This window comes from Phoca vitulina, unplaced genomic scaffold (assembly GCF_004348235.1).
Source record: "Phoca vitulina isolate PV1807 unplaced genomic scaffold, GSC_HSeal_1.0 scaffold25, whole genome shotgun sequence".
NCBI classification, from domain to species: Eukaryota; Metazoa; Chordata; class Mammalia; order Carnivora; family Phocidae; genus Phoca; species Phoca vitulina.
In genome coordinates this window covers 27,901,323-27,914,093 of record NW_022589728.1, presented here as the reverse complement: position 1 = coordinate 27,914,093, position 12,771 = coordinate 27,901,323, and the positions used below count along the sequence as shown (strand labels likewise).

Genomic DNA, 12,771 nt, shown 5'->3' with positions numbered 1-12,771 from the left:
TTGAGAAATACAAGTAGTGAAGTTAAGAGTGGAACTGAGAACTTGAGTACATTTGTAGAAAAGGGTAAAGTCAGTAAAGAAAAAAGGATAATTAACAGACCTCCTGAAAGAAAATGGTTTAAAAATGTCAAAGATGACTTGGAAGACCTGGGTGGCTCAGTCGGTTAGGCGTCTGCCTTCAGTTCAGGTCATGATCCCAGGGTCCTGGGATGGAACCTTGTGTCAGGTGCCTGTTTCTACCTCTCCCTCTGCTCCTTTCCCCTGCTCATGCACTCTCTCTCTCTCGCTCTCTCAAATAAATAAATAAAATCTTTTAAAAAAATTAAAATAAAATTAAAATGTCAGATGAAAACCTACATCTTAGACAGTAGTGGGAAGCTTCTTCTATCCTTCGGGATATGATGCAAAAAGCTGAACAGTACTCATGTCTAAAATGCAGTTGCAAACAATGAATAAGCATTGTTAGAAACTTTTTACAGTCATTGTGAAGACAAGTAGAGTGAAATCAGATGGTTTGATGGGTTTTCATTGGGCAGAGATGGCAAAAAGACAAGAAAGTGAGAAAATCAGGAGCACTGAGGAGGTTAACAGTGGATTTCAGACTGGGAGGAGAGTTGCTACAGAAACATCCATCTTGATATAAACAGAAAGTAGATGTGGTGCAAACTAGAAAGTTAACCAGTTATAGTCAGAAAGTTTTGTTGATTTTGACTTTATAGTGAGAGATGGCCAGGATCCTAAATCCCCACATTGTGGCCTAGATAGAGGCAATAAATATACAAAAAGAAGAAACACCAGAGACAATACAAACTTGTTTTGCACTGGCTAGCATTTTGTTCTAAATCCCTGTGTAGTGTTTCATCCTTGTGACCAAAAAACATGAACTTAAAGATCTACATCCTCTTTTACCCCGTCTGCTTAAGACCTTGCCTGAACTCAGGGTGTAATTCGACGCTTACTTTCTCCTGGGTTCCACCTTGGATTCTGCTTGGTCTTTCCTGCCTTTATTTGATAAAAATAATATAATGAAAAGAGAGCAACACCAAAATAAAAGAAGTTAAACTCTCTGCTTTTTTCTATCCCAAGATGTTATTCCTTAATAGAGTAAAACCATGGGTGTCTGTGAACACTCCATTTTGTTATTGACTCATTTTAAAGCTTTTTAGTGGCATAAACAGAGCTGGTGCATCTGGAAACTGCATTTTTTCTAAATCAGTGGTTCTCAGGTTGTGAGTGTGAAGGTGGGAGCAGGAAAAGATGCCAAAGTTGCACAGGGAGTGTTTTCAAGGAGCAATTGTGTTTGTGTATGTGTGTGTGAGAGCAAGAGAGAGAATGTATATGGGTGGAGGAAGGAGTGTTGTAAAATTTTCAGGGGATTCTGATAAACATTGGTCTTTCTTCTGATTGAAAATCACTGCCCTGCAGATGAGCAAGTAAGAACCATAACAGCGTAGTGTTTGTGGGGCTTACAATTAATTTAAGAGTTGACTCTGGTAGATGATGAAGTCCAGGAAGTGGGCTACTAGAGTGGAATGGAGGTGAAAATTATTGGAATAAAGGCCCCGAAAAAGTGAGGCCAGAATGCTGGTATGTCCACCACAGGATGGCTGAGGCTTTGAATTTCTCCTTTCTCACTCAAAGCACTTTCTCAAGCACCAAATACATAGTGTATGTTCAATAAATACTCTTAATAGACTGTGTACATTTCAGAAAAAATGTATTACTTTTAATATCAATTATGTGAGCATGCAACATTACTAAATACAAAAGTCATACAAGCTCACAAATAACTTCAGAGACTGCAACTCTTTAATTAAAGAACAATTTGGGGCCTATTAAGACATCATAAGTCATAGATGCTTTCCTCTTTTTACTTGATAACTATACATTGTCTTCCTATTGCTACAAGCTTTACTCAGAAGCTAGGCTACCTGGCAGTTACATTTCTTTACCCATTATTGCTTCTCTGAAGAGAAAAAGCAACATCATTCATCTTATAAAATGGTGCATTTTCACTGTATCTGAGTAAAACTCAACTGTATGGCATTTACAATGGGCAGTTCTTTGGGATGTTGCCTAAAAATTGAAGACTGCCTGTAATATATTGGAAAAACATTTCTATGAATTATGAGAATATGTTGGCATAGAATGTTTACAATTGATAAAAGGTAAATTTGACAAGTTCATATTTATTGCAAATGAGTAAAACTGAAATTTTCATATTTCTAGTTAATTAAACAAAATGAGTAGCATGGAACATAAAAAAAATCTGAACCATGCCAAATTTATAGACTTCATGACAGAAAAATATTTGGGGGAAAGTATAACACAAAAAAATAAATTCTAATTGAATTTCTTTTTTTTTTCAAAGTGTACTTTCTATGATCTGGTCACATCTGTGTCATTACTTATCTAGGTAACCTTGAGAAAGACAATTCCCCATTCTGAGACTCAGTTTCCCTCTATAAAATATGGAGGTTGAACCAGTTCATGTCTAAATGTTCCCTTACAGATAAAGATGCTCTATAATTGGCTTTAATTTTATGGCCATGTGCAGTAGAAAGCTCCTTGGAAACAAAGATAGGTTCAAATCTTAATTTCATCATTTATTAGCTTTTTAAACTTGGAAAAGTTATACCTTATTGAGCCTTAATTTCTTAATCTGTGAAATGGGATAACACTACCTCTTTAATCAAATTCTCTGAGGAGAAACAATTAAATGGGAGAAAAAGTGCTGGGAAGTGATTAGCATAATGTCATTGGTTAGTGGGCATTCAATGCATAGTCTCAAACCTAACTCCTTAGTTTTCTACCTTTTCCTTTTGTCCTTAAAAATTCAGTTCCATGTATATTATTGACTTGCAAGTAAAAGATATTACAATACAATTTGGAAGACACTGTGAACTTTTGCTGAGCAATATTGTAGGATGTGGACATTTTGGAAAGTAGATTTTTATCTTCTAGCTTGGGAATGCCTCTGGGTTTGAATATAGCAGACAAAGTAGCAGTAAGAGGTCAAAATAATTCAAAAGCTCCATATGACTTTCCAATTTAGCACTATTATATATTCAAAGACAAGCACGACACCACATGCATTAATAATAGTATATCACATAGGAATATAAACTCTCCACATACACTCAGCACTAGTCCTAAACTTTACAAAATCACATGTAATCAGTTTGGAATTCCACAACTTTAAGGATGGAGAGAACTTTACCTAGATTCACAAGAAAGCTATGAGGATAGTAAATGAGGATATTGAAAAAGTGATTTTATGGGTTGGATATTTTAAATGGACTACCAGAGATTGTCTAAAAAAGCCTCAGGAACCTCTCTTCCCACTTGTGAGTCTATTAGTAGGCGGGTTTACTTGAATTTTAATGGGGCATTTGGGACCCTAACTGGTTAGAATGAAGCTCTCTAATACTTACTATTTTCTGAGAGACTTACACTATTAACATTTTTTCTAGTAACATATGATTGAGGACCGAATGATACCCTTGCCCTTATCCTACTCATTTGGAAAGTATTGTAAGGGGGGATGAGGGAAGACTGACCTTTCTTAGGGCTGAGTTCCCAATATATCCATGGAGATTATCTGTGGAAATGCTGCTTAACCTACCTCGAATGGGACTGTATCTAAGACCTCGAGGATAATTTAAGTGGGCCCTTTATTGTAAAGGGTCTTCCTGTTATCTGCTATTTGTTCAGTAACCCATGAGCCATTGGCATATTACCGGTTCCTTATTTATTACTACTGATAAATGATTTTATAATACTGACCAGTGGGATTACACAGCTCACAGAAACTTTCCATATAAGAACCATGATGTCAAAACACAGCAGAGGCTATCAACAGTATTAATGAGGATTTTGTTAGCTTCTAATGATAATTATTATTGTATCAGAATGCAATTCACACTAATTATTAGTAAAAGTTTACAAACATTAAAAAGTGCATAATAACATTTGTATCTGATAGGGCTGAAAAAAGACATGAAAAAACACAATGCAAGGGCTTTACTTTTGTGATTGGTGTCCACATGATTGCAAGATAATTTTTTCCATCTGTTACAGCTCCATCCAGATAAGCTGTCCTCCAAATTTAAATAGTAGCATATAGCATTGAGTAATTTGATTCCATAAGAACAAAATGTTTCCTGTTCTTAACATTATCTTATCTCTCCCACCATCCTGATTCTCCAAAATCCTCATAATTAAAAATTTTTAAAAATATATTAATTGGGGAAAGTTCTCCAATTGAAAATAAAACAAAATTTGCATATTTAATTCTGGTCTGTGCAGACAACAAACAGACTGAATTTCAAGTAAAATTCACATTAGCGGATATTTTCAAATGCCTCTATAATAAAGCAAAAAAGTCTTGATGAATTAGACTTAATTCATCAACAGTGAATCAAGGGGAAAGATTAAGTTAAAAAAAAGTGTGATCTATCCTGTGTACACCACCACACTGTGGAGAAGGAGAAAGGCAGCCCTTTTAAAAATGAGTGGTATAAAAATTCACAGTCACATACATCATTTTTGTTTCTCATAAGCGATCAAAGAAGGGGGCAGTGCTGAGCGTCTATTTTGTACGATACAAAACAGTGTAAATAACACAGCAGGAACACACAGATACATAATGCTAAAAACAGTGCTTTCTGGATGGTTCTTTTACTGGGTGAATACTTAGACCAGAGATATTTAAACTCTGGGGTTCAACCAACCCTTTGCAATTAGACACAATTAAATCCTCTGACATTGTGAGGGGCCAGATGCTACAGGAAGAATCATCTAGGTCAGTGCTACTCTCTACAAGCATTTTATCATATGGTCAAGTGAAAGGATCCATATAAAAATGACATCCAAACACAAGCCACATGATTTCAACCATTGCTAATGACAGAGGTAGAGAAAAGTCTGTCTGCAGCCACTGCCTCTGCCCCCATTTTTAACATGATAATGAGCAGATTCCTACAATGCAGCACAGCTATTTTCTTCCCCCCGTTTTCACTCTGGGAAACAAATGCATTCCAGCCAGGCCTGGAGATTTGAGACATTGTCAGATGTTGCTGAAGTTATCAAAGTGGGGTGTTAGCTTTCAGATTTTGCTGCTTCCCCCTGGGCTTCCCCACTTTGTTCTGTGGAAGTTCGTTGTGCATCTTCTTCACCTTCTGTAAGAGACAATAAAAAAAGGATAAAGGCAAAATAAAAAACTATTGCCTATATTTACTGACTCTTAACATATAATATTGGAAATTTCAGAAATACTCAAAAAGTCTGAAATTCTCATAGAGACAAGTGTATTTTTTTGGTAATCAATTCCTCAATTAGTGTTTCAAGGGCTGGCTAATTCTGGTTCTATGAACTTGGGACAGCATGGCTCAAAACCAAAATAACAATTTTACAATGGTTAGTGATAATTTATGCTAGGAAATCTCAAGGCCAGGTCATGGCACTTATAGTTTCACAGGTTGCAGAAATCAGAAGTGATTTTAGGCAGAAATAAAAAATGGGAAGCAAGTTTACCATTTCACTCCTGTCTTATTTTAAGAAATATTTAAAAATTGCATTTTATATTACTTATAGTACTTGTTGATAATCCACCTGATTTTTTAGAGGTTTAGTTAATTTAAATTAAAAGCAACAGTAGAAGATGAAAGGACATTATGTTAGCTCATCGGTCCCTTGCCAGATAGTTATGATGGCCTCTGGTCTGCCCTTAAAGAACATATGCACAATGCTAATAAAACCACTCTCATAATTGCGTACTCAGCAGCAATCTCAGCTTGTGACATAGCAAACACTGAAATTAAACAACGCTTTCTTCCCATATTAGGTCACTTTATCTACAGTTCAATACTTGCAAGCTGTAGGCCAATCCTTGATTCAAAGATTCATATATCTGCATGTATTAGTTCATTATTAAGCAACTGATATGGCTTAGTGGACAAAATATTTTTGGGTGTTCAATAATGTAAACTATATCAATGTTTGCTGAGTGTTTGTTACCAAAATTCAAATGGATAGAGGTGAGTGGGCTGTTCCGTTCTTTAAATGAAAATGTTGAAAGGCAATTTCTCCTTTACTCTTAACAAGTATACACAAAACATTTCACCAGATAACATACTTTAGGGAAATTAAAAGCAGTTCTACATAAATATATATATATATTCTGCTCCTAAAGGAGTTCTCAGGGTATGACTATACACACACACACACACACACACACACACACACACACACACACACACATATATATAATGCTCATAAACTACTTTCATTATTACCGCAATGAACAACCTCCCAGGATGTGTAGATGGCCTGAATCTGAGATGTGTAGATTCGCATGCAACAAAAACTTGATAAATAAGAAAAGCTCTTGATAATCAGAAGAATGAAGTCAAATTAGGGCAGATACAAGACAGTAGAATATTTAAGGATGAAACTGACTGCTAAAGATAAGATAAGGAATTTGACTCCCGTGAGGCTTGGGACTTTGTAGGTGTCTGGTAACAATTCTCAGGGCTTAGCTTAATGCTGCAATCGCAGAGCCCTTGCTAAAGAGATGCTTGTTAACAAGTCAAGGTAAACATGGGACAGCAACATTGTTGAGTATAAACTAAAAAGAAGCTGAAACATGAGTTACAGAGGAAGTCCTTCACAATACTCAGCTATTGATATTTCATTTGTCATTATATATTTGTCAGTATTGCAGTTACTATTTTTAGTTCTTTGTACTTAGAATAATAAAAAAGTTACTATTGTTTATATTTTGCCTGGCTCTGGACTTTAGGTTTTGAAGACAAAAATTTTCAGGAGCCTGGAGAATGGCAATTAAAATGTAGAAATGTTTAGAAAAGAAGGCATTTGGTGGCATAAAGATATTTTAATTATTTTAAATTGTTTAATAATATCGTTTGTATAAAATATAAAATTATTTTCTTATATTTATTAATATAAAATATCAATTTCAATTGTTATATAACAATTTAATATATTCTCTTGTATAAGATAGGTCTTGATGCTGATGAGTCTTAATTTCAGTGAAGACAAAAAAAGAAGAAATGGAACTGCTCTATCAATAATATTAGGGGTGTCTAAAATTAATGCAGATTATTTAAAATAGAATATTAATATATAAATAAAAATATAAATCTTATAAAAGAAATTAGCGAACTCTCAAAGACTACAGAAAAAACTTTACTTACCTCATGCCACCAAACTGCAATAATTCCCTAAACCCCTTCTGAGAGCTGCTTTGATAAGTAACTTCTGGTAATAAATAATAGGGAAACAACACAAGCTAAAATATACACAAGTCTGTATATTTCAAGGTGGCGGTGTTAAAGTTTTATTTTCAATTTGAATTTGAAAAGACCAATCTATGACCTGCTGACCTTTAGCCACTGAATAAAGTACTATCCCTAGTACGTTAGGGTAATATTGTTAAGCTGTTTCATTAACCTATACTCTTGACTCAGTTTTCCAATAACTGGAAAGCTTTGCCATAAAAATTTTAATAGCAAAGAAGTACTGAGTGGTTACCATGAGCCAGAAACTGAAAAGTGCTTTTCATGTACACAACACTGTGGTTCCTTAATCGTGAACTCCTTTTTTTACTTTTAAAGGTTATTTTTATACCAGATTTGTTAGGGAAATACATCCAGTTTTAAATCTTGCAAAAGTATGGATGAAAGAACTATTGGGATTCATTTAAATACTCAGAAGTACTTTGATATTACAAACTTGTTTTACTTTTTCATTGGTACTTGGGTAAGAAGAGTGCAAAGCCCAATAATAACAAATTTTCCACAAAACCATTCTATCATGAAAAGAAAACTGAAAGACCTTTTTTCCTAAGACATTGACGTAACAAACTGTTTTACTTCCATTTTCAGTAGAGACCTAGAGACCCTTTTCCTTCGAAATGGTTATTGAAATGTTATAGGTGGCCAATGTTACTGAAGGTGGGAGCTCCAACTTTGTTAAATATTCTTTGTAGAAATTTCAGAGCTTTTATGGAGATTAGAATTTTTTTAAAACCCATGTGCTTTATTGATTGCATTAGTAAAATAAAATTAAGAATTCTGCATTTGAGTGGGAAACCCTATAAAGAGAAGTCACTGAAAATGGAGTAGTCCCTGACTTTTATCTTGCCTTAGACTGTTCTAACTCTACTAAATTACTTTCAAAGGTGGTTTTTCATGTTTTAATCCTCCTCAGTGAAATGCTACAAATAATCCCATGTTCACAGAGAGATGTGTGTCAAACAACTCACCTGTCTTGTTGATATCAAGACCTGCTAATTTCAAGGCTAATTCATTGCTGTTGCCACTTGCAGAGGAAACCAGGATATCATGTATTGCATTTCTTCTACCTGTTCTTCCTGAAGCAATGAAATCTGCATATGTAGTTTCCACATCAGTCATTGCTAACAAATATCCACATAGCAGGGACTACAAAACAAAGAAAAACTAATAGGTAAATATAATGTTGGTCAATGGTAACATTTAACAAAGACACTTGTTAAATTACTGGCCTACAATATGAATGTGAAATAATTGTCTTGCTTACGTGTTTGCAAAGCAAGTAATGCTTTAATCTTTGATCAAAGGTCAGCAAATTTTTTCTGTAAAGGCCTGGCAGTAAATAAATTAGGCTTTGAGGGCTATATGGTCTCTATTCCAATTACTCAATTTTGTGGTTGTAGTGCAAAAATAGTCCAAGTAAAATATGTTAAATAAATGTAATAAACTGTATTTGGAAAAATAATAATAGGACCAGATTTGACCTGAATACTATAATTTGTGGAAACCTGGTTAGGTCATAAAATTCTCCTTCTCTAATATCATTTTAGTCAGTCTTCAACTGCAGAGATAAGAACTTGAGAGCAGTAGCATACCAAGGTTGGGGGTGAAATGGAAGTGGTCCATCCTAGAGATAAGCAGAATGCAAGTACATTGTCTGCAGAGTCCAAGAACAATAATGAAATTGGACCAAAATTCAGTTTGCTTTTTATTATCACCATGTACCAGCAATTCTTTTTTTAATTTAATTTAATTTATTTATTTGAGAGAGAGAGGGAGCGCACGAGCATGAGTTGGAGGCAGAGGCAGAGGGAGAGGGAGAGGGAGAAGCAGACTCCCCGCTGGCAGGGACCCTGACGCAGGGGCCGATCCCAGGACCCTGAGATCATGACCTGAGCCAAAGGCAGACACTTAACCAACTGAGCAACGCAGGTGCCCCCCAGCAATTCTAAGCAATGTCAGTGACCAAATAACTGCTCCCAGTCCAGGAGGATGGTTCCCTGTGGCCCCTTTGTTAAGTCATTGCTTGAGAGGAATAACAATCCTTCTTGACTCAATCTTTGAAATAAAATGTTCAAGTTTAAAAAGGAGTCAATTAGGAGTGCCTGTGTGGCTCAGTTGGTTAAGTCAGACTCTTGATTTCAGCTTAAGTCATGATCTCAGGGTTGTGAGATCAAGCTCTGTGTTGGGCTCCATGCTGGGCATGGATCTTGCTTTAGAGTCTCTCTCTCCTCTCCCTCTGCCCCCCACCAAAGGAGCCAATGAAAGTGAGTTTTCAAAAAAAAAATATTTTCGAGGTAAAATATGATATATGTATTAACAAAAGACCACCAAATACAAATATTTGGTTTTTTCTATGTTTAAATTTATGTCCTTCCTGGGGCACCTGGGTGGCTCAGTCGTTAACGTCTGCCTTGGGCTCAGGTCATGATCCCAGGGTTCTGGTATTGAGCCCTGCATCGGTCTCTCTGCTCAGCAGGAAGCCTGCTTCTCCCTCTCCCACTCCCCCTGCTTGTGTTCCTTCTCTCGCTTTGTCTCTCCCTGTCAAATAAATAAATAAAATCTTAAAAAAAAATAAAATAAATTTATGTCCTTCCCTAAAAGTCAAAAGAAGGATGGTAAGATAAGAAACAATAAATTTCTGTTGCATTAATTTGTTTAAACAGAACTTTAAAATAATTTCCCTCCTATTCCTAAATATTCCAATTACATTTTATTATAGTTTAAGATTAAAAACATATCAGTAATCAAGAGAAAGGAATCTTTTCAAAGTATAAGAAATATGGGGGAAGCAAAAATGGTGGAACCCATACATCATCATGGGCATGCACACTTGCACTCTGAAATAACTTGATGCCATCTACACTGCAATTTAGGATGGCAGTCAGTAGTGCATCCTTTTAGGCTGAGTTCCCCCAATGCATATTGATGAGGGAGCTATTAATTCAATCTGGAGAAAACTTTTATATTTTCTCTTCTTTAAGAGGAAGCTGAAACAGGAATGAGGGAGGAATAGCATAATACACTTCTGAAATAGGAAATATATGTATATACATGCTTACTGTGACTATATTATGGGTAACATTGGTTTCCATTCACTCAACTATATCTACCATTATTTTTTAAGGGAATAGGATTTAATGGCTATTATTTTATTTAAAATTTCAAAATGCTCTTCAGAAGATTCTGGGTTTAGTCATGGAGTGACTTTTGGAAAATCACTTGACCTCCTGGTCTTCCATTTTCTAATAAGTAAGGGGAGAGCTGAAAGGCATGATGATTAATGGCACTTCAAGTGAAGATGTAGAAATAATGATCACTTAAAACGATCTCATTTCTAAAATTCTGAATTTGAGATTCCAATTCATGGCCATAACCACCTATTCTTTTTTTCCCCTCTTCCTCTTAATGAATCTGTTCTTCGCACTGGTTATATTTTTAATTCCTTTAACCCTTTTTTAGCTTCCTCCAGGTTCAGCCTGGATCAATCGCCAACCATTTTCATGTAACTTCTTTTTGGCATCAAGAAGGCCCTTTGACCTACTGTCACCTTGATCTTCCTAAGCCTCACCTAGGAAAACAGCATGGTGCACTTTCTCTGATCTCATTAACTGGGTAGCTGAGTGTTACCAGAAAAAGTCACAAAATTGTGCCAATTGGCTCAACTAGAAATTTTTTACTCTATTATTAGTATACACTCTGAGTTGTTCAGAAATTCTTTTGTTCACCTCTAGTTGACTCTTCCTTATGCTTTTCTCTGTGGGAAGGATTCCAAATGCTTTACAGGCCACACAACCAGATACCACCTGCCTTAAGAGATGACTTTGCATATTCCTTCTCTGAGAAGATATAGGACATCTGCTTCAAACTCTCTTAAATTTCTTCCTCTCTCAAACACATTTCTCTGTAAAACACTATTCTTTCTTTCCTAGATGAACTAGTTTCTTTCTTTCTAAGGCATGCTATTGATTCTATTTCCTGTTGCCTCCTATAGGACCTTGCTCCATTTATTATTTGTTTTCCTCAATAATTTGAGTCTTCTTTCTCCTCTGCATTTCTCCCATAAGCCTGTAAGCATGTTCAAGTCCTCTTACTAAAAAAAACAAAAAAACAAAACCAGAAAACAACAACAAAAAACCCAATCATTTAACCAAATATTCTTTCCTCAACCTTCATACATCTTTACACAACCATCTCTTTCCTTTATTAAATTTCTCAGAAAGGGTCAGCTACTTTTATTTTCTCACTTTCCTTGAACAAATCTTTAAAATATCTGTATTCCATTGGCTTTTTTTTTTCTTTTTGAATTTGAATTAGTGTTTTTGTATTCTTTTCTTTTTTTTTTTTAAATTGTTTATTTTTATTTTATTTAAATATAGATATAGCCAAGATATTGTACATTATTAGTTTTTGGTATAGTGTTCAATGATTCATTAGTTGCATATAAAAACCATAATTTTTTTGACAAAGAATACACATAGAGAAAGTATTTGCCATATGTAACACTTAGAGTATCAATATCATAATATAAAATATATTTTCCAGTGGAATAAGAAGCAAATACATAATGCAGTAAGAACATAGACAAAAATGTCAATAAGCAGTTTTCCAGAGAAAGAAATGAAAAAGACCATAAAAAGTTGCTCAACATCCTTAAAAATAAAAGAAATGCAACATAAAGTAATAGTGGGTTACAATTTCTCATCCATCAAATTTGCAAGGGTTTTGAGAATAGACCCATATTTTGGATGGAAGGATTATAAATGTGATTTTTAAACATTAACACAGAATTTTTATCCAGTGGTATACCAAAAGCATCTCTTAATAAAGAAGATAAAATAGTCATGTGTAATCTCTTAAGCCAGTCCTTGAATTTTTACCTTCAGCATTAGTATTCATTTTTAGAAGTTCTATGTAGTTCTTTTTCAAAAATGCTGTTATTTCTCATAGTTTCCCTATTAACTGAGGCTATTTTAAATTTTGTCTTTTATTTCTTTGAACACGGGAACCATAGTTTTTATTTTTTTTTCTTCTTTTCCTTTTTTTTTTAATTTTTTTATTGTTATGTTAATCCCCATACATTACATCATTAGTTTTAGATAATAGTATTCCATGATTCATTGTTTGTGCATAACACCCAGTGCTCCATGCAGAACGTGCCCTCCTCAATACCCATCACCAGGCTAACCCATCCTCCCACCCCCCTCCCCTCTAGAACCCTCAGTTTGTTTTTCAGAGTCCATCGTCTCTCATGGTTCTTCTCCCCCTCCGATTTCCCCCCCTTCATTCTTCCCCTCCTGCTACATTCTTCTTCTTCTTTTTTTCTTTCTTAACATATATTGCATTATTTGTTTCAGAGGTACAGATCTGAGATTCAACAGTCTTGCACAATTCACAGCACTTACCAAAACACATACCCTCCCCAGTGTCCATCACCCAGTCACCCCATCCCCCC

The 12,771-nt window shown here is 35.1% G+C and overlaps 1 protein-coding gene across 2 annotated transcripts in view; it reads right to left on the bottom strand.

Annotated features, from left to right (window-relative positions):
* Positions 1-1,700: 1,700 nt before the first annotated feature.
* Positions 1,701-12,771, bottom strand: part of PKIA (cAMP-dependent protein kinase inhibitor alpha) — a 99,670-nt gene continuing 88,599 nt past the window's right edge. For both annotated transcript variants that reach the window (XM_032421501.1, XM_032421502.1), the window contains 2 exons: positions 8,288-8,465; positions 1,701-5,180 (listed from right to left, as the gene is read on the bottom strand). In XM_032421501.1, the coding sequence (XP_032277392.1) occupies positions 5,101-5,180; positions 8,288-8,438 (231 nt within the window). In that variant the 5' untranslated portion in view covers positions 8,439-8,465 and the 3' untranslated portion in view covers positions 1,701-5,100. The remainder of the gene's footprint in view (positions 5,181-8,287; positions 8,466-12,771) is intronic.